The sequence below is a fragment of the Blennius ocellaris genome (assembly GCF_963422515.1).
Source record: "Blennius ocellaris genome assembly, chromosome: 10".
Classification (NCBI taxonomy): Eukaryota; Metazoa; Chordata; class Actinopteri; order Blenniiformes; family Blenniidae; genus Blennius; species Blennius ocellaris.
The window spans coordinates 13,651,046-13,672,999 of NC_137659.1; the positions used below are offsets into that span (position 1 = coordinate 13,651,046).

Consider the following 21,954-nt stretch of genomic DNA (forward strand, 5'->3'; position numbering starts at 1 on the left):
AAAGTCAGTGTTTTATTTAAAACATCCATATTTCTCTTGTGAACAAAAGTAACCAGTTTTATTTTGAATTTTTACAGGGAAAACCACAAGGAAAACTATGAAAATCGTCCTTGGAGTATATGTGCAAGAAAGGTTTACAGATAAAGTTTACACATATTTTAAGAACACCCAAACTCACGGGCCATGAGAAAATCGGTAAGGCTCTGCTGGTAAACTTCAAATGTTTTCACGACGAGTCAAAGTCTTACATGAGAATGCTTTTCTTAAATAACATGCCCAATTTAAATAACGCTCATTTAAATAACGCAACCACACAGGGATCACGATTCACGAAGTGAATCATGCTGGTCACTCGTCTGCTCCCCTGATGGCTCACGTAGACGCTGCTGCACTCACACAGTGCTGCCACGCTGTTAATGAGGCCGGTCACAGAGCGACGGTAGAGCCGGCCGTCCGACGCCACAAACCTTCAGTCCAGTTCAAGGAGCTTACGCTGACACAGCTCTCTGTAGATCCGCTTTCGTGTCTTTGGTATGTCCTTTTGAGAAAACTGGAGCGGTTTCATCAGGGAAAGGCATCGAGAATACTGTGAAGAGGAGGTTACGGAGTGAGTATGCGAAAAGAATAACGGCACCATGCAGTACGTATGGATGCGGGAGGTAACGTTTACTTTCTCAGGTTCCTCTCAATGCTTGCCGTTTTTAGATGTCGCATTAAAAGGATAAAAAGTTAAATTACCTCCAATACAAAAACTCCACAGTCATTCTCGTTCGTCTGTTGAGGAACTTTCTGCAAACAACAACATGGAGAAGCGAGACTCGACGTCAGTGGTTGTACAGATGTTGAATAGCTTCAGTGTGGCTCGTCACCGCGTACCTCATCAAATGATACCGTCCAACCATTTTCGAAGGCCGCTTGCTTCTTCTCTTTTGCTTCCGTTATCAAGTATTTCAAAATGTTCTGTGGTGGGGAAAAGCCAAAAAAAATAAAAAGTACAGACAAAAATAACTGTTTAAAGTAGCGACGTGATAAGGACGATACATCAAACCAAGCAGCCGGAGCGCAACTTAACAAACATGGATGAAGCTTTTTCTTGTAAACTGACTCAAGTCAATATACACATTATAAAATAAAAAAATCTAAAATGAGTCATGCGAAAGCTGTCTATTACCCTTGCTACTTTGTGAAGGGCGTTCCCTTGTGAGTCGTACAGGCAGATTTTCTTCTTTGTGATGTCGGCCGTCACCAAACACCAGTGAACCTCCAGGTGGATCGGCACCAGGAGCAGGCTCTTGGAGAACAAATCCACCTGGCAGAATGGAGAGCAGCCCCCCCCCCACATAAGTTATTCAGGTTATTCAATTCATCACAACGTACCATCATGTTGGCGTCATCTACACAGCAAACCAAAACCAAATACGACAGATACTTTAGGCCTAACCTTCTTAGTCCATCGCTTCACGCCATCATAACCTTTGGTCATGAGCTGCCGGTGGAAGAAGCTGTTGAGGAAATGGACCTACGAGCAGAGACGAATTATTAGAGTGAAACATCGACCCTCAAACAATGTTGAACTTTAAAAAAAAATACCCTCAAAAACAGGAATATTGTGGAAACCGGTGCAATCAAGACATTATGATTGTTTCAGCTGTGCACAAACAGGGTTTCGCCCCATCATACACATCAATCAACCAAACTTTATCAATAGAGCACTTTATGTACAAGAAACTGCAGCACAGGCTGTTTGTTTTCTTCTTCTTCACATAACCCCTTCAGTGGAAGGTAAAATGTTGGCAAAATTAAAATTAAAAAAAATGAATCTTAATCTGTCACAAAAGCTGGTATAGCTGTGCCTTTGCAAACAAAAACAAGTATTCTACATCAAGCATCATCATAAAATCCCCCCATCAACACTTTAGTACCTTCAAATCATTTAGATTACCTTATGATGGGACGACTCCATAATCAATTCCCCGTACATATTCATGACCTATAAGCGAAACAGACACGTCACATCCACAGTGTAAACCTTTCCCACTAATCTGTCCAGACTTTCTGATATTAGATGAAGACCTGGTCGTTGAGCCAGTTTTGATCCGCCAGTGTCAACAAATCGTCCAGAGTCAGGATGTGTTTCTTGTAGACGACCCGGAACGAGGGCGCTGGCTTCAGTGCCATCACACCTCGGCATCTCAGCACTTCGGAGAAAATCTGGGTTTGCCTGCACAGAAACACAGTTTAGTGTAGGAATAAGATGATGGCCGGGACCACTGAAACTCTTCCAACTACAAACATCTACCTGTCCTCAAACTCGGTGTGAAACCTGCTCCTCAGGTGTCCCAACACGTCGCTCTTCTGCAGGGGAATGAAGCTCCCGTATGTCCTGTAGAAGTCACCGAGAAATTCTACACGTACACAAGAAACACTCGTTTCAAAGAGCTGCTATAAATGAAACGTTAAGTGAAAGAAAAACACGAGGACAGAAATGTTTTTACCGTGTATGTCCTGAACCAGTGTTTTAAGGCTGACGTCACCAGCTGTCCCGGTCTCTTGTCCTGCTGGCTGGCCGGGAGTTTGAGTAGCAGCTCGGTGTTCAGACTGATGATCCGCGTCGATCTTTTGCGCTGGCCCTGGATTTGATAACGCGCCGGATTCATCCCCAGCATTACTGTCCACGCTCTGTGATGGCCCGACGTTACTGCAGAGTTTCAGAGGGTCTGTGATTTCTGCGACTTGCAACGAGGTTCGTGTGCCCTGGGATAGATCCGGTGTAATTTCTGTGGCCTGACTGATGGCGGCTGGTGCGGTGTTTGTATCTGCACCCCACTCCTGCGAGCAGCAGGATCCGTTGAATGCTTTGGCCAAACAGTCAGACTCAGTCAACGTTGGCAGGCAAGTCTGCTTGGTAAAAGGGTCCCGAGAGCCTCCAGTGTTACATCCAACAGGCGACGCAGAGGCCGCTGTTTCGCCTTGAATATTTCCATCGTTCACAGTTTGGTTCATTGGAGTTTGAGTTTTTTGCATCTTCAAACTGAGGCAGGGGCTGTAGTTGTTTCTTTTGCCTAAATGGAATATCCCAAAACGGGACTTCTGTCGCTGCTTCCTCCACATAAAAAATTGTACTTTACAATAAAACCGTCTCTTGGCTCGCCTTGAGAGATGAGACACCCCCTTAATGGAAGACAACATTTCTTTTGTCCTCTTCAAGTGTTTCACTTTACTCCGTAGGCTCTGTCTTTGGTGCATTTGGCAGAGATCAGACAATACAAACTCACAATTGGGCTCCTTTTATCTGCGAGAAAGCATGGAGTGAGTCAAACCAGCGCAGGGTTAACCGTGTAAAAAAACCATGTCTTTTAATTTTTTCTTCTTTTTGGCAGGTGGACACTCCAGGTCATGATCCACGGTGTGAGATTTAGCTTCCCATTGATACGTCGAGTCAACTGCTGCCCACTGTGTCAATGACTACTCCTGCTGGATGCTGATGGAGCCTCAGGAATCACCTCCATGCCGACAGGATCTCCATCGTTTCAGCCTTTATTTTGTCAGGAAAACCACATTGAGATTAATAATCCATTTTGCAAGTGTCTCCTGAGGAGCTGGGGGGGGGGGCCCAAGCGTCTTGATCAGGGACCTACGGTGCATGTTTTTTTGGACTCCATGGTTCTCATTAGTTCAGGTCTTGGCTCTGGTTTCCCAGCTATTCCTCCCAGCAGTCTGAAAATCTGCAGACACACAGAATCTGTGTTATAATACACACGTGGGTCCGTCTGTCCAGTTTATGATTGAGGAGATTTTAACGATACCATGAAAGCTGCTGCAGACTCTGAGAGCAATTGCATGAATTCATGCCGGCTCAAAAGATCACAAGTGAGGATCAAGCACAACGTTAGCCACACTCGGGTTTGGGTGCTGTAACATTTTTTTTATGTGAAATTTAGGTTTTGAAATAGTAAGTCAAGAGAGGAAAACAAATATTGAATATCAACAAGTGAGGAAAACTGAGAACACTCGTAAATAACACTGTTTAAAGCGTTTTTCTCTGGGATTAATAAAGCATTTCATTCTATTCTAAAGAAACTTGGATTGCATAGAGAGAAATTCCACCATGTGTTGCATGTAAAGGTAAAAATCTCACACAGAGGTTGTGTGGAGTACCTTTGGGAACTATGCACACATCTTGTGCGGAATTGTCTGTCTATTCAAACAAATCCAAATGTTGGGATACAAACTCTGTAAAGATAGCATGATCACTTTATATTTTTTACACTGAAGAGAGTAATAATGTCGAGATGACCGGAGTTGTTTTACTCTGCAGCAATTAATGTCAGGTAACCATATTTGTTGACATAAAATAATGTCTGAAGCTGAAACTGGCCAAGTCCAACCACTTGCACGGCGTTGGGGATCCTAGTCTGAATGAGGTGGGGCGATGGATGCAACAGTGACATGGATAGACAGATGTACGGGATGGGTGGATGGGATGGTGTTTTGACTCTGATAAACAAGGTTGAGGGACCTTGTGCTTTTAATATTTTAACGCTGAACGTATTTCAGTGATTGATATGAGCATTTTTGCCACCAGTAGTCCTTGAAAATACTTTACAGAAGCACAATTTCCAGCTCAAATAGTGCATTGCACTGGTAAGAAAAAGTGCGACCAACAAGAGTGAGCTCAACAAACGTCTCACGCACAGACACTGACGCACATGTACTTCTATGGGAGACGCATTTGTATCTTGCTGTATTGATCAGTCACAGTGTAAACACCTCCAGCTTCTTCACTCGCTTGGCTTAGTTTGTTTTTAAACACGTGCTTCTAAACGGGGAGCATTGCTACATTAGCCACATTAGCTCCGATTCGTGGAACAACAACCTGAGCAGCGAGACACAAACACTCCGACACTTACCGCCTCTGCCTCCGACGCCTCACTGAGACGCCGAAACGTGATATGATAAACGTTCCTGGCCTCTGCTTCCTGCAGGATTACTGTGGGGGTTTTAATTATTATTGTTAAAAAAATCACGATTTTTGAGTCTGCAGAACAGCAACCACTCATGGAGCTAAGCATTGCTCGTAACGAGGCGCGTGTCGACCACGTCACTGCAGCGCTGACCAATCAGAATGCACGTTTATTGACGCATGGATTGTCACGCAAACAGACGAAAACAAGCAATATGACGATAGGTAAAGGTAAGCCCACCTTTTATGAAGTTCTCTATTGATTTGAAGAATACATGAACACATGAAATAAAATAAACGCAAAAATATTATAACTGTAAAAAAAAAAAAAAAAAAGGTTTAAAGAACTATTCCCCAAAAAATAGAAAGACACCATTTGCTCCTCTTGTCCCTTTTGTATGTCTATTATACGGTTTATTCTCAAAATATGTATGTCTATGTCATGTTTTACAACTTTACAATTGCCCATGATAGAGGCTAAGATTAAATAAATGCATTCTTTATTGTGAGCACTTTGCACTGTTTGTTTGTTCCTTCCTTGTGCAATAAAGTTGTAAGCAAGAAATATGACAGACTTTTTTTTTTTACAAAAAATGTAAACAGAAAAAGGATAGAAAAACACGAATGACCAGAAAGCATTTCAACCATCCAACTATCTTAGATACCACCTATCATCAAATCCTGTGCAGGGTCGCAGGGCGCTGGAACCAATCCCAGTGCCAGCTAATTATGGAGGGCAGGGTGCATTGTGGACAGGTCACCGGTCCATCACACTGCAGAGAGACAGACAACCACAAACACTCATATTCACTCCTACAAGCAATTAAGGGGCAAATTAGGGTCGAACCAACCACAACCAAATGAAAATAAAATGAATAAAATCACAAGCAATATCTGTATCCAGATGTTTGTTGTCTTATAACCCAATAATATGAATCCAAATATAGTCCTTGAAGGGTTCTTGGAATATTAGGACACCATAATAAAATTAAATGCCAAAAGAGGACATAACACGACTGTTCTTTCATCACCACTTTATTGGTCATCCATCAGTTAGTAGACCAATCTTGACCTGACGTGACGGTTCAGTATTGTGCAGCTTGTACAACACAAAGCAAATATATTGGCGATGGCAACGGATGTCACTGTCCCTTACTCAACTGTGCCCTCTCCCCTTCTACCCACACAGCAAACATCCTCTCCTCTGAGTTGTCATTGTGCAAGTGCCTGAAGTCTAACAGTTAAAACGACTATGCTTGATTTGGACAAAACTGTAAAAGTGCAGAATTGGATTTAGTTTCTGATCTGTAATAAAAAAATAAATTTTATTTATACAACACCAAATTAAAATTATTCAGCAATTTTCAGACAAAGAAAGAAGTACAGTTATTTGACCAAATAATGTATTTAAGTAATCACATACTGGGAACCACCATCAAACCGTAGCATTATATATTGCACTGAAATCAAAATACAGCTGATATTGCTGTTTATGACATTTCAGTTGGTTCAAGTTGTTTCAAAGATTGGAGTCACGAAGCTCCAAAGCAATTAATTACTCATCGAATGAATAATGAAAGAGTGAAGAATGAAAATTAGGACATGTTACCAATAAGATAAGATAAGATAAGATAAGATAAGATAAGATAAGCCTTTATTGATCTCACAAAGGAGAAATTTACTTGTTACATTCTGCTCTTAAGGACACTCATGAGTAGGAAAGACAAGAAATGTGCAAAGAATAAAGGTATCTTATATACAATGACTATCAAGAACTCTAAGGGCCAAACGTATTTACAGTAGAAGTATTAATAAGTAACATAAAATAAAATAGGACTAAAATAAAAATAAGATAAAAATCACAAACTATAATAAAGTATAATAAGTTCTAAGGGGAGTAAAGTATACGGTAAGATTGTGCAGCAGTTTTGGACTCCAATCAGCTGTGACGCTTAGTGAGCTTGTGGGTCCTTTGATAAATGTGCAACATTCAACTCTACTTTATGACTGTCACTTTAAGCCCTGAATATATTATTTAATGATGTGAAGTGAATTAAAAAAACAACAACATTGGATTGAGTCACTTTATCAGAACATTGAAATTGTGAAATAAATGGAAATAAAACAAAAATTAAAGGTGCTTAACATGATTTTGCTTTTTGCAGCATACTTCTAAAGTAAGCCCATTAACAATGAAGACACAGGGAAACTGCAGTGAAAAACCTATGCCAGACTTTGTCAGGTTACATTTGTTTTGGCAGTGGTCCTAAAAACAGTGCGGCCCACATGTGACGCAGAGGTCAGGAGGGATGATTGCTGTGTTTAACTTGGCTCTGTTGTCATGAGTGGGGTGCAGGATATATATACAGCCAGGGCTGCACCAGCTCTGCCTTTCCTTCTTACTATCTACTTCACTACTCTACTATCTCTTGCATCGGGTACAGAAATGAATGTCTTGAGGACTGCCGTGGTTTTGGGGATACTGGTGGCAGTACGGGCACTGGTAAGTGTGCCTCCGGTAAATGTGCCTCAGGTAAATGTGCGCCGGCCTTTTTGCGACTCCACTGAGGCTGAAGAGGCGGCTCTGGTGGCCCAGGATTACCTCAATGCCCAACACGCTCATGGCTACAAGTATGTGCTGAACAGGATTGAAGACATCAAAGTCTATACCGCGGTATGTACCCAGCTCTGGATGTAGTTCAGTCTCAGGCAAACACATGCAGACAGTTGTGGTGGAGCAATCCATGTGCACTTTATTGAAAAAACTGTCAACCAATAGGCAATATGATTGTATACCTCTATTTATGTTGCAATGTGTAACGTTGCACCAAGCTCTTTCTCTGTTTCTTTAACTCTGGATAAAAACAAACAGCCAAATTCAATAAAAAAAACCTTTGATTTGGCAGATTAAAAAAAAACAAAAACAAATGATGACTGATGCCCCGTTTTTGTTTCTAGGCTGAAGAAGAGACATACGTTTTGGAGGTTGACTTGCTGGAAACAGACTGTCATGTGTTGGACCCCACGCCTCTGGCCAACTGCACAGTCAGGCCCAAACATTTGACGGTGAGCCTGCATGCCATTAACAGAGAGCCAACCAGCCCCAAGATATGATTGAATTTTACATCACGACTTAATTCTTTGTCCTTATTTGAAGGCAGTCGAAGGAGATTGTGATGTGGTGCTGAAGAGAGTCGGAGGCAATCTGACCGTCACAGCCTTCAAATGTAAAACAGAAGGTAAAACGTCAGCTCAGAATAAACACATTAAATACAAAACTTGCATAAGAAATGTCATCCATCATTAAAACCTTGCTTGTGTCCTCTCAAGAGTCTACTGAAGACCTTTGCCTGGGTTGTCCCGCGCTTCTTCCTCTAAATGACACAAAGGCACTGGACTTTGTCCAATCCTCTATGGTAACCTTTAACAACATGACAGGGAATCAAACATTTATGCTTCTGGAGGTTGGAAGAATGTCATCACAGGTAATGTATAGTAATTCTGATACATGTGAGACTTTCCCATCGCCTGTTCGTGGATCAATACTCCTCAATGCTTCATTGCAGGTTCTGCCTGGTGGACCGTTATATAGAGTAGAGTACGTTGTCGTTGAGGCTAATTGTACTGATGATCCCTGCACGCCCCTGAATGACGTAATGGCTGTAAGTACACAAAATCAGATTTATTTATTTTTTTAATGTATGAATACGTAGATCTTTCAATTTGAATGGAACAATTCTAAATGTGGTCACTCACCAAAGGTCATGTTGCAATTTTGTTTTAAATGTTTTACTTCAACAGGATCGTGGCTTATGTACTGCCGAGGGGTCAAACACCCAACACATTGTGGACTGCAAAATGTTTGCCACTCTGGTAAGACAGCATTTCCAAACTTTCTAGTAAATTCTCATTGGGGGGGGGGGGGGGTGTGCAGTAATGACTACAATATTTTGCATACATTTTTTTTGAGTTTTGTTTTGTTTTTCAGACTCCTGCTGTAGATGCCAACAGTACCGCAGACCCTTTTTCACCACCAGCGGTTCATGCACACACAGGCAGCCTGTCACGCAAGCACGGCCTGAGACACCACAAGCTGACGGCTCTCCATAACCCTGAGTTGAGTGGACTTTTATCTTCAGAATCAGCCGAGTCTTCCGAAGTCGTACCTGTGGCCCCAACAGCTGCCGCGCCCACTGCTGCAGACCCCGCACCTGCTGCAGACGCCACACCTGCTGCAGACCCAGCAGTTGCTGCTGATCCTGCGCCTGCTGCCGATTCTGACTCAGCCTCTGATTCTTCACGCAGTGCTGAGATCCCTCTCCTTGTGTTTAAGAGAGAAGTACCTGCAGAACCTGCATCTATAGTGGCAGACGTCCCTGCAGTTCAAGCAGATCCGGTTCAGCTCATACAAGTGTGCCCCGGAAGGGTTCGGTTTTTCGATTAAGTGTTCAGATACAAAAGACTCTATACTGCCACTTTTAATGATACTGGCATTGCAATAAATTTATCTGCTACGGAGATATGTAGAAATGATATATTGGTACACTAATTGTTTACATCTGACGGATTGCAAGGGAATGGCATTGTAAACCTTGATATTTTTATGAAGTGCGTAATCACTTGTTTCCTGTGCTGTTGAATAAATCCATCGTCAAAAACCAGTTCATTGTTACTTTTTTCTAAAATATTGTAAGTATTAAAATGGCAGTCAAGGGCCAAACACTTGCAATTATAAATGTATAGATAGGATAGTTTAGAGCACATACACAACTTCATATCTAACCACTTGAGCCATAATACATTTACTCACAGCATATTCAGAGTTGATTGCAAAAGTGCACAGTGTGTTTGCCAGTTGTATCGACTCATGCCAATGACTTTACTATGAACTCACTGACTTCTGAGTTTGCCGTTTTGTCCTGTTCAAGAAATTTATGTTCAAATATGGCTTCTCTGAAATGTTTCAGAGATTGGTACTTTTTTTGCAATCTAAAAGTCAGGAAAGTTTCCAGTTTTTCAAATTCAGTTTAGCAGGAAGTCATTAATCAAAGATTAACTTTGGAAATCCCTCAACAAATTAAGGCAAGCGAACAATAGTAGAAATTTCAGCAAGAGTGATTATCATTGCCACTGTTGCTGAATGGCTAAATTCTAGTAAGTGTTTTTACACGAAGGGGTCAATGTTCAGAAAGCACCAGTTCATGGCGAGGCAAAAAAGCAAGGCAAATAACTTCAAAACGGCAAGGCACCTTTGCACCGGATATTAAACCAGTTCTGAACAACAAAGATGTTTGTCTGGCTATGCAATGAGAGATGGGTGACTTTTTAAAGCACACTGCTCATATTTTCACTTTTAAACCTGCATGAATGTTGTTCGATGTTGAAGAAACTTGACTTTTGTCACTTAAAGTTAAAAGACCGCTGAAAAGGCTGGATAGAATATTTAATTGTTTATTCAGAAGTCAGTCCATTCATCTTTGCTTCTCATCTGCATGTTCCATCTGAAGGGGGGGATTCGGCACTGCAACAGACAAGCATATTAGTACAAAACCATGGATTAGCACCATGTCAGGTAACATTTCGGACTCACCATGTCCCTGTTGGTCAGCTGTTGAGCCCCGTCGAAACATCTTTCCACGAACATAAGGTGGAAGATTTGGGGGGGAGCCTAAAGGTGTCAACAATTTCCAGTGGTCTGATGATAATTCTGGGGAATCACCTTTTAAATTTGTTGCATCAATAGATGGATAAAGGGGCAGAAATGCACCATGCGGACCATCCAAAGCAGATGTAGACAATGGTGAAGTGGAATCACCATCAAGCCTTTGCATGTAAATATTACCAGGAATGGGACTGGGCATTTCTTCATCGAGCCATTTAGGTTGTTTGGACAGCAGGTGTTTCAAATTCTCAGGATTATGCTGCTGACCATTGGACTGATTTGTCAGACCTCGAGCCATGGAATGCACATCACGTATTAGATCACTGTAAGCTTTTGATGAACCATTAAAAGCGATGAGATGGCCACCCTGTGGGCCATGCAGGGGAAGTGCATAAAAGACATTGGGAGGCCGTTCATGTTTGGTCAAGTTATTGGAGCCTCTCACAAACGTCTTCAGTTGGGAATTGTTCGGCAATACGAAGCTGTGAGCAGGGATCGGAGCATCTTGAAGCATACGGGGAGGAATCAGCATCCGATCAAGCGCTCGACCTCTTTCATGGTGCATAAAGCTTTTAGATTCCATGGGGTTTTTGCTAGATGAGCGGTCTGTGGCTGTAAGCTTATTTTGTTGCTCCTCCAAATATTGGCCATTTAAAGGCATGAAATTAGGCCTTGAGATTACATCTGTATTTCCAGCTGATAATTGGCCGTTTTGGTGTGCCGTGCTAGAGGGGCCATTATAAAGTGCAGGGGGTTGGCCTTCTGCCAAGGTATATAGATCATCATTGTGTGGTATATACAGCCATTTGGGGTATGGTGAATCTGCTTTAAAATGAGGAGAAAGTGGTTCATTGATATTTGCTGCTGTGCTGGGATTACGGTTATGAGCTGCAACAGGGTTGCCATCTTGTGGTTGAAGATATGTCTGCTCTTCATTGACAGAAGGGAGAGACTGGGGGGAAACCAATGCAGGGGAAGAGGTTGTGGTCAACTGGATTGATTTGGATTCAGATGTTGGCTTATGAGGAGTCGCGAAATAACCCAAACCATCTCCAGAATGTGTTGAAGGGCGTAAGGGATGGCCAAGGTGAAATAAAGGTGCATTGTCATTGCCAAGTCCAATAGGAACGATGTGATGGAGATGTTGATGAAAAGCAATTTTTGGGCAGCATGTGGGAAGTTCAGGGAGGCACATCGGGGGGCAGCTCACAAGTGGGATTAGTGGAGAGCTGAGCTGGGGCTTTTGTGGGACTGTGTCATCATCACTAGTTGGCGTAATGGTAGCATCTGTGGACATTTGATGCTCTGTTGGAACCAGTTGGTTTATTGGGATACCATGAGGCAACATCCTTGGCTGGGGGTACTGGGGCTTCCGTGGGTCATAGAAAATGTTAAAAGGATGATGCATCTGGATCTGTGGAGCCTCGTAACTGGGAGGATGTGCACTTTGGAGATTGGCACCTGCAGAAACATTTTTTCTCCCAACTGGGATTTTAAATTTTTCACAATTGTTATGAGCTTCGCCTAAAATTTCAGTTGCTGGCTGTGGATGCCCAAGTGGCTGACTATTAACATCCATGTGTGGGGACAAGTTCATTGGTTGATGCACTTGGCCCTGAAGGACTTCAGCCTGATGTGGCCCAGAACCAGCAGCAGGGTTTTCAAATGAGTGAATTTTAGGTTTTGGATGGGTATGCAGCGGGTGGTGCACTTCGTCCTGGGAGATGTCAATCTCCAAGGGCTGGTAGATGGCCTTGATCTGCCCAAATGGTTGGATGTCGAGCTCTGGCTGGGGGTAGGATGTTTTGTGTGGCCGAGGGTCTTGAAGCTCAGGAACAGCAACAGGTCTTTCAGCCATTTCATCTCCAGGGTGTCGGTACACCGGTATGGGATATTTGTAGAATCTGTGATTTAAATGGCTCAGTTGAGTTTCTGGAGAAACAACTGGTTGTTTGTTAGCCGGCTGGAATCCAGGTTGTGGGTGGAAGTAGGAGTGGCCGTGCTGGTGTTCTTGGATCTGAGAGGCTTCAGGTTGTTGTATTACAGTGGCTTCTCGCCCGTCAGGTTTCTCAAGAATTGGCCTGTGAGGTGGCTTTGGCTTTTCTGGTAATTTATCAACATAAGATGGATGGGGAGTGGATGATTCCATAAGATGGGCTTCAAATCCAGGTTGTTGATAGTAAGAAATATATTGATAAGACATTCTCTGCTTATGGCTGCCTGGTTGCTCCACACGTTTCTGTGGCAAAAGAGGAGGGTGCAGGAATTGCCTTGGCTGCACGTCCTGATTCAGCTGAGCTGCTGGTAGATTGATCATTGATGGCAGTGACGGAGGAGGTTCAGGCATGTATGGCTGAGAATGAAATGGAAAATGGTCCCGAGTCTGCCATCTTTGGTCCTCAGAGCGGACTACAGGAGACAGTGTAGATATTGGTTTCACCGACTGTGCTGCATGTGGACTCTCAGGACTTGGAGGGCGAGCACGCAAGAAACTAGGGGGAAGAAGATAGTGAGCCAACTGAGACCGATCCTTATCCATACCTTGTTTTTTGTTTGCAGTTTCTGAGTTCTGAGATAAACCGCCGCGAGGGGCAGACAACATTTCGGCAGTTGGCGATTTATCCGGAGCATGGGATGCCACAGGATGGTGTTGTAAAGTACTGTCATTTTGGGGGTATTCAGGTAGATGTGGTAGCAGTGCTGGGCAGGTGATCTTCATTTCTCTGTCTCCAGCCAGATTCAGGGTGTACAATCCATCCTGAACAGAAACGTCAAAGCGTCACACAGTCACTCTCTCCTTCAAAGAGAAAAGACGGTAGGGTTTTTAACAATAAAATAGATGCATATACTGTACCTTCTCCTTCAGGCAAGGTGCATAATTAACAGAGATGACCACACCCTCAGGATGTTCAACTACACTGAACAGACATCTCTGCGAAGCTTTCGATATTGGTTCCCAGTTACCATTCACTGCAAATTAAACAGTAAAAATGTATCACCAAGTGCAATTCTTAAAAAGTAAGTTGAACTTTCAGTTCCAGCAGAGTAATTGAATCATTTCATTATTCAAACATTTGCATCGTTAAACTGTTATGATGTTCAGGTCAAAATAAATAAAGCATACCATCATTCTTTGCAAAAACTGAAAGGTTAATAAAATATTTGTTTGCTTATTGAAATTTGCTTGGAAAAAGTGAACTTTGAAATGTATTTTGAGTCCTCCCCCCCCCCCCCCCCCCGTTCGTTTGCAGTAACAACTTGGAACTACACAGCGCTGAAATCTTTAAAAAGGAATATTGGATGCATTAGCGTCCGATTTCATAGCTGACATCCAGTAACAAGAGAAATGCAACTATCCCCTCATGGAGTACAAGCATACATGTACAACACAGCTAAACACAACTAACAAATGGTAAGAGTGACCACACAGTCAAGCTTTGAGTGCTGTTAAAGCAGTACATAAAACACAGAAAGTGACAAAAACTTACAGTTTACTTGAATTCGAGTAGGCGAGATGGCCCACTCCGTTTTCACCACCATTCCAGCAGCGTGGCAAGTGACCATCGGAGGATTTGACGACACCTGCCTCATCAAAGGGCAGGACATCCGTACTGGTATCCCCCACCAGCGCAATGGGAGAACATAGCTGTCATCCTGATGTCACAAAATGGAAACCGTTTCAATGCCAGTACGCTTTCAACATGCATTAATTTCAGAGTGACCCACCTCAAGCGCAACAAAGCAACCATCATAAGGTGCAACCAACACCAACGCTCTCTGTATTGACCTGGTGCTGTAGCCACAGCTTGGAGGCAACTTGGACAGTGGTAAAGGCGACAGGTGACTTCCTGAGGAGCAATTCAGCGGTAGATAGATGTTCAAAAACACACAAAAAAACTTTGCCTGAATGCTCATAAGTAAATCTGTGGCTCCATTGAGAAACGAAGACATACCCCTGTCCACAAAGAAGAGGCCTTCAGGAGTGGAAGCAGCATCTTGAACCTGAAGCTTCATGGAATTGACGGTACACTCCACCTTCGGCTCCATTTTAAGAAGACGCTCCACTGCTGTCATGTGTGGTTCAGGCCCAAGATCAAGTCTAATTGCTTGCTCCTCCCATGCTTTAAAAAAAAAAAAAAGAAATAAAGCTTCACATGAACAAAACACTCAATGTTTGAGCTTCATCAATAACTAAGTTTGAACCTTACATACCCATATCTGCTTGGTAATCTGTTTCAACGTCCATGAAGTCCTCCGCAGCCTTGGTTTCATTCAGTACAGCACCCCGTGGTGAGTTTTTCCCAATTAGGAGTCTTCCATAGTGCTGATCTACTTTTTCCGTCTGATTTTGACTGATATTCATGTGTTTTTCTAACTCATCTTGTACTTCAGGCGATGTACCCGGTGCTTCGCGGGAGTTATCCAGTGCTCCGGGTCCTGGTAGTCTTGCAGAGTGACACGGTAAAGTTGCAAACACTAAAAGCTCCAAACAGAGGAAAATCACTCTGCTCCTGCTCTCTTGACACGCCATTGATTTAAATAGAAAAAGCAGTGCACGCGGGCAAGTTGCCTCAACACTTTGCTGCACAAAGGTTTCAAACGGAGCCCTCTTTGCTCCCAATTACGGCGAATCAAACACCTGCTCTCTGCAGGTGCTGGCAATCCTGCAGTCAAGGTTGGAGCCCTGAACACACAAGCTGAAAAGCATAGTCCTTGCAAGTGGAGATGTTTTATGGTGCCCAGGCTTATTCAATTAAGACTTGCAAACTCTCCCTGCTCATATATTGTTGCAGAGCGCGAGGGTGTGACATGATTTATGCATTTGGTTTAAAAGACAGAGAGGAAATTGACAACTGAGATATTGTGTGGCTGAAAAGGTGGAGAATCGGCTGGCACTTGAGCACCGTCAGATGATATTCTGCTCCTCTGACCACTTTACTGAATCTTTTGAAAACAGCCACTTGCAGTTTCGGTGCTCTCAGTACGTTTGCAGGTTAAAAAAAAGAGCCACTCACTACGACGATCACTATCGGTGGCAACTTTTACTTAATCTGGCTGCAAAAAGATCAGATTGAAGATGTGAAAACGCTTATGTCAACAGCTTTAAAAAAAAAAAAACCCAGCTGATTACTAGTTTATTACAGATCCAGCATGGGCAGATAAGACTAACCTGGATAAGAAGTGATCATCAATATTTTGGAAAGAAGGTTTAAGAATGATAATAGTTCCCATGACTGTAAAATTTAGTTTATACCTTTGGTGATGCAGGGGTCTACTGCTTGAATAGATCCAGTTGCTTTTTGTGATTCTTTTCGTGATGAAAAAAGTAAACAATTTATATTAAAAAAACAAGTCTCATTACAAGGAATTCAGGTTAAATCTTTCCCTCTCACACAGAAAGTTTTATTTTTAACTTCCTCGTTATTCCGACATGTTTAAAGGGCTCAGTGTGAAATTTTAGCCATGCTTCTTGCTTTACATAGATGGCAGTGTTGAGTCCAGGCTCTTTTGTTGTGTTGGTAGTTGCAGCAGTCCAGAGGGTGAATGCTTGTAAACCCGTTTATCACAGATTACAACACTGTAAAACCACAACCAATCTGTGACAAACTTGTCTTGCAAGGCTAATGGGCTGGATCAAGTCGGAAAACCGGCAGGTTTTTGGCAATTATAGTTCTCCATAAATATTAAAATGCCCCATGAAACCCCATAGATTGAAAATAAATTCTATTACAGGTTTGTTTTACACTAAAGAATGTACAATTAGCACAATCAGAACCTTTATCAGCTCGCACACAAACTCTAACCCACAAGGCAACAGACAAGGACATCAGCACTGGTTGGAATAACTTTTATTTCATCCGTCTGTAAACAAACGTCTCATCAATTCATGGCATTTGAAATAAGTTTTGTGGCAGAAGGACTTTCCAACTCAAAAAAGACAATATTGCAAACGTTTCTCTTTTGTTTCATTCTGTACATATCCCACAAAGTCTGGAAATTACTGAGGCCAAAATATCCCTTAGGAACGTGCCATGAAGATACCCTCTGCCCAAGCAGCAGCTAAAAATCCAACTTGTAGTCGCAACAGACCAGATATTGATTTTATGGCACAGAATACACAGTATTTCTCAGATTTTTTTTTTTTCTCCACAAGACAACTTACAAATATTCTTATTCCAACCAACACCATTTTCAATATGTTTAGTGTACACAGGTTTTTTTTCTTTTAAATATACTTCTAAGTACCGTACTATGACAATTTGTGAATACACCTTTGATGACTAAAAGCACAAGGCAAATAAAGTCCAAGGCGCTGAAGCTCAACAGCCTCGGTTGACAGTCAAAATGCATTCACACTGTATTAAAATGACATTGCCGTTTCATTGGTTAATGGATAAGAGGTTAGCAACAAATTAGTGATGAAAGGCTTTAAGTAATGTTGAAGTCTAAAGAAGTGGTTACGCGTTTTACAGTCATTTGAAGTCGTCTTAATGATTTACAGTCAACAGGTGATGCCAACAATCATTCATCAGGAAAAAAAAAGCTGAAGTCCTTCTGATCCTCTTCTATTGACAAGTTGGTCCAAACGGGGAGAGGAGAGGGGAAATAATCTCACATTGTGTGTCGTGATTTACAGCTAAAATTTACAAAGAGCAGGCGATGACTAACATTTGTCAGCTGTCAGAGGTGGAATGTCCACTGAGAGTCCAGGATGTGGTGAAGTACAGCGACAATCTCAGCAATGCTGACCTTTAGACTACACTCACAACGGCCCGATGCCACATCGTTAACTTTAAGACCACATTCAGGTACGACAGCGAAAGCAAATGTGATGGAGGGGGGGGGGGGGGGGGGGGGGGTGAGCTGTGCTTCAGGGTGATGAGTTGGTACACACAACAGGACTTTAGCTTTGTTTTTTTTCCCTTTTTTTTTTTTTTAAATTGGCGGCTCGAGGACTTGGAAGATGGAGGCAGATGTGAAGATGGTTTTGGCTGGAATATCACAATAGGACAGAGCAGGGAACAGGGACGGGGTCGGAGTGCCAATGATGGTATGCATGCAACTTTTAAATGCCCACATGCTGGTTTGGGGAGTGGCAAGAACAAAAACAAAAAATCCAGCATCTTTTAGTAATGCTAAAATAATAATAAAAAAAAAAAGCAAACTGTGACCACCATTAGATGTGTACTTTCTGATGACCAGCCACTCGCCAAGTGAATGTTATACAAAGAGAGTCCGAATTTGTTTAACATTTTTATTACACTTTGCGATCATTTTTTGCACACTTTTGGTTAATTAACATTTAAATGAACATGCCATTACTGTAGTGCCAAAACATAAGTACAATGTTGAAGTGGGGGAGGATTTAATACAAAAAAATAGGGGGGGGGGGGTTAAACAAAAGTCCTGTGTATAAAAGTTGACGGGGAGGGACTTAACATTGCGTGTCACCAAACCGTTAAAAGTAGTGTGAACACAATACAGTGGGGAGTGAGCTGCTAAGTTGATGAATGGGTGGAGACATCGCTCAATATTTAGATTTCCTCAGGTATTCAACCAATGAATAGACTTTCATGTTGATAACTCCACCATGGACCACCCTCCGTTCCCATGACTAAAACCAATACTGGAGCACACAAGGGAAAAAAAAGAGAAATTAACAAAATTTAAGAGTTTCCCCCCTACAGGACAAGGGGTGGAGAAAGGTGACACAGTATCTTACCACTCTTAACTGCTATTAAAAGTTTCCAAAACATTTGACTGCAGGTGAAATCTTAACAGCAATACTTCTTTTCTCTTCTTTTTGTCCCTCAATTTTATCTAAATGAGCTTAAAAACATTAAAACCCTGACTCCCTCAAGTATTTTGCCATTGCAAACGCCTTCTTGTTCAATCCACCTCCATGGACTCCTTCTTTGCCCATTACAAGAACCAAAACTGAAAGAGAAAAGATAAAAAGGCAAGTCAAGAGAATGGTAAAAGAGACTAACGGAAAACACCCATGGTGAAATGTGTAGTTCAGAGACGGCAAGTTGCACGAGTGCAGGTTGATTTCTTCCTTTTCCCCCCCCGACTTCTGCTGCTCTTTGTACTACATTAGATGAACACAACTCTGATGAACCAGTCGATCTAGCAATTAAGGTTTCTGTCGAGTCAGCTTAATTCAATGTCTAAACGCATAAAAGAAATGTTGAAAAAGTTGCAGGAAAACCAGAGAGCTTCACTTCAATTGCAATTAGGGTTTCTCATCTTCCTGTCATGCTGAATACTCTGCCTACTGCACCAGTTATACTATTCTTACATGTTACGGTCCAGCAAATTAAAAACAGTGTGAGAAACGCTGAAGCAACACAAGACACTTCGAGGATCCCAAAAGCCAACCAGACAGAAGGCAAATCCAAAATTATGTGAAGTTCAGGATGAAAACCATCTAGTATGAACTAGATGCCTGAAGAGATTTCCTAAAGCTCTGTGAGCTCTGCCTGGATGCAGGTCAAAGTGCAGATGTTTTAAGAAAATTACGTTGGGTAAATAAATTCATAAATATTTGCAAATAGGAAAGGTGCTCAGCCAGTTTAATCTGCAACCTTTTTCACAATCCTCATCTACTTAAGTGTCCACATCTACAAAGGTGAACACAAACCATGGAATAGCAGTAAACATCTGTCATTGTTAAGACTATAAATACAGCTAAGGACAAAGGAATTGCAATAATCAACTTTTACCAGATTCTGACATTTATGAAATTAACCTCCACACAACAGGAAGTGGTCATTAGTCTCAACCTTATAGGCCGTTAGAAGCCCTGAAGGCATTTGTGAAGGCGTGAATCGAACGCTTTTTTTTCAATTTCAGGTTCTAATCAAATCTGTCTCCATTTCCACTTTGCTGAGCGGCGACGCCTATATCAAAGTCATGTGGAGTTTTAGATCATCTACACAGTTTCAATACATTTACCTTTTGCAGCTTTTCCCACAGAGACATTGTATGTTGGCTCTCCTTCTTGGCTTTTCGTCCTGATGTCCATTGTCCAGTCTCCATCACTGTTGAGGCTGTCTCTGAGCACCGAGCACTTCTTTGCACCAAGAGTGAGACCACAGGTGTAAAAGGTCTCACGGTCCTTCCCGACGAGGCCATCTATCTCCTGACACTGTGGGTGAAACAGAAAAAATAGAAGCTTAAAATTAAAACTTCCAGTTGTATCAAACATGCTTTTAGTTACATGGTCACAGTAAAATTCATCATCGAGTGCATCACAGCAAGGGAGGGCAAATTTTCCACTATGAAGGCATGTCCAATGCCAAATATGGAAGCTAAAACTCCATGTTTAGACGACATCAAGAATCCTCAAAGACATTCAGGTCTTCATAGGCAAGAAACTATTCAGTAGGAATGAATCAATGCAACTCTACTGCTACATTAGTTGACTCAGAAATTTGAACCATATGCAAAAAAAAAAAAAACTTCATGACAAATTTTAAAAAGGAGTTTTACTTTTTTTTTTTTTTAAGTTCACTACATCCTGGACATTCGTGGTCCCACCTTCCAAATCTATTGTTGTCTCACTATTACTAAAGATTGTGATTAAGCAGTGCAGGTGAATGAGCTCTATTCCCTTTGATTCTTTTTGTCCTGTCAGATACATCTTAACTGAATCAAGTGTTTTGTCGCCATATCCAACATTAAACGCATATCTTAGTTCCGAGGCCTAAGAGCTCGCGAGATCAGTGCATTTAACCAAAATCTGTCGGAATTGTCTCATATACGAAATCACATAATCAAAAGGAAATAATTCGAAAAAAAATCACTTATGAGGCAAACGTCCAATTTTACTGAATCCATTATAGCTCCATCAAAATCACAAGAAGCGACCCCGTTACTTAACGGAATATAGGTGTGTGACACAAGATCGCGTTAAAACGGAACAAGATAAAGCCCGTTAACGTGAATAACCTATCGATTGTGATTATCAGCGCAGTTTGTGAGCAAACACACCCAAAGCCAACAATAAAAGGTTTGACACGAGTGTCTGCAGTGAGGAGCGGAACTGACGTGACGCCTCTCCAGGACTAGCCCCGACGCCGCTCAAGTCAATGGAAAGAAGAAGAAAAAAAAAAAAAAAGAAAAAGAAAAAAAGAAAAAGGCTCGTCGTCACTAAAAATACATGTGTTTTGAGTCTTGATGTATATATATAACCTGCCGATGTCGACGGAGAAACCGCATTTCGCCTCAATCTGACCAGCCGTCAGGTGAAGCGCGAGCCTTTTAGCCGCAGGTCGCCGGTGAAGCAGCAGCAGCAGCTTAACGTTAGCTAATCAAAGCAGCCGTGCACACAAAAGCATGCACGCTCACCCCGGTCTGACACCGTCTCCTCGCCCTTTTTTTTCTCCCCTTAATTAACACGCCCAATGTCTCAGACATAGTCCGAGGGTGTTCAACCCAGTATCCGTTGGTGGCAAACGAAAACACCCATGTGCACACAAAAAAAATACAGAGAAACGGAATATTACCCCCCCCCCCCCCACACGAGGTCTAATCCCGCAGCGTTTCCTTAGCGCAGGCCATCGATAAGCTAAGCTAGCCGCGGAGCTAGCTCGGCAGTCATTTACACCTTTCAAAAGTAACGGTTCCCCGTCGCCTCCGACTGCCGTGACAACACAGTCACACACACGCATACCAAAAGCCGCACTCCCGCTGGTCGATTTTGGCCTCTTACCGTGATATTGTTGAATGAGCCGCCGGCATGTGCAGCCCAAACATATTTGGCGTCCGTATACCCAACAATGGCGCAATCCTGACAGCTGCCATCGGACATCAGGTTGTCCACGTAGCTTTGCCAAGACATTTTTTTTTCTCTCACGAATCTGGCTCCAGATGGAATTCGAACAGCCCTGGGAGTAAGGTCGCCAAACGGGAGAGTGGCACGAGCGGAGGAAAATGGCCCGGAGGAGAACGTAGACTCTGAGATCCAACCCACACTTCGACGTTAACCAACGCGAAGGCTGGGGCAGCAAAGAAAGCCAGGGCAGAGAGGCAGCGGCTGGGTGTAGTCCGTATCAGATCCCTCCGCACAATGAGCGCCCCGCCGCTTGTATGGCAGCGGGCGGCGTAATAAAGAGGGACTTATCAGCTCCGCCAAGAGTCAAAGTCTGCAGGAATTCTGGGCCGCGCCGAGATTTAGCAACCTTTTTTACGAATTTATTGTCTCAATAAATTCATTTGGGCATGTGCGTTGTTTCTGGAATGAGGAAGGACACGTAGGAATGGATGACAAAAGGCTGCTGCACTCCCTGTTGTCCAGCCTCACATAGTGCGCACAGACATTAAT

At 42.6% G+C, this 21,954-nt stretch overlaps 3 protein-coding genes across 4 annotated transcripts; 1 reads left to right on the plus strand and 2 right to left on the minus strand.

Moving 5' to 3' along the window:
- Window positions 1-68: 68 nt before the first annotated feature.
- LOC308135658 (sentrin-specific protease 5-like) lies at window positions 69-5,041 on the minus strand. 2 transcript variants are annotated; one of them, XM_080503739.1, is made up of 11 exons: window positions 4,911-5,041; window positions 3,639-3,725; window positions 2,496-3,535; window positions 2,300-2,405; window positions 2,074-2,221; window positions 1,943-1,990; window positions 1,442-1,519; window positions 1,172-1,309; window positions 877-960; window positions 739-789; window positions 69-586 (listed from the first exon to the last, which is right to left on the minus strand). In XM_080503739.1, exons 3-11 carry the CDS (start codon window positions 3,244-3,246, stop codon window positions 470-472), a joined length of 1,521 nt encoding a protein of 506 aa, XP_080359865.1. In that variant the 5' UTR covers window positions 3,247-3,535; window positions 3,639-3,725; window positions 4,911-5,041; the 3' UTR covers window positions 69-469. The 2 variants fall into 2 exon arrangements, with proteins under 2 accessions (XP_080359865.1, XP_080359864.1); XM_080503738.1 differs by having other exon boundaries at window positions 2,496-3,725.
- Window positions 5,042-7,409: 2,368 nt separating this feature from the next.
- LOC308135172 (alpha-2-HS-glycoprotein-like) lies at window positions 7,410-9,407 on the plus strand (the record flags this gene model as incomplete). Its single annotated transcript, XM_080503047.1, has 8 exons — window positions 7,410-7,454; window positions 7,497-7,637; window positions 7,922-8,029; window positions 8,121-8,202; window positions 8,294-8,448; window positions 8,530-8,625; window positions 8,765-8,836; window positions 8,952-9,407. 8 exons carry the CDS (start codon window positions 7,410-7,412, stop codon window positions 9,405-9,407), a joined length of 1,155 nt encoding a protein of 384 aa, XP_080359173.1.
- A 7,050-nt stretch (window positions 9,408-16,457) lies between these two features.
- Window positions 16,458-21,659, minus strand: LOC308135663 (profilin-2-like). The gene is made up of 3 exons (XM_080503745.1): window positions 21,343-21,659; window positions 19,584-19,776; window positions 16,458-18,563 (listed from the first exon to the last, which is right to left on the minus strand). Exons 1-3 carry the CDS (start codon window positions 21,469-21,471, stop codon window positions 18,466-18,468), a joined length of 420 nt encoding a protein of 139 aa, XP_080359871.1. The 5' UTR covers window positions 21,472-21,659; the 3' UTR covers window positions 16,458-18,465.
- Between the last annotated feature and the right edge of the window lie 295 nt (window positions 21,660-21,954).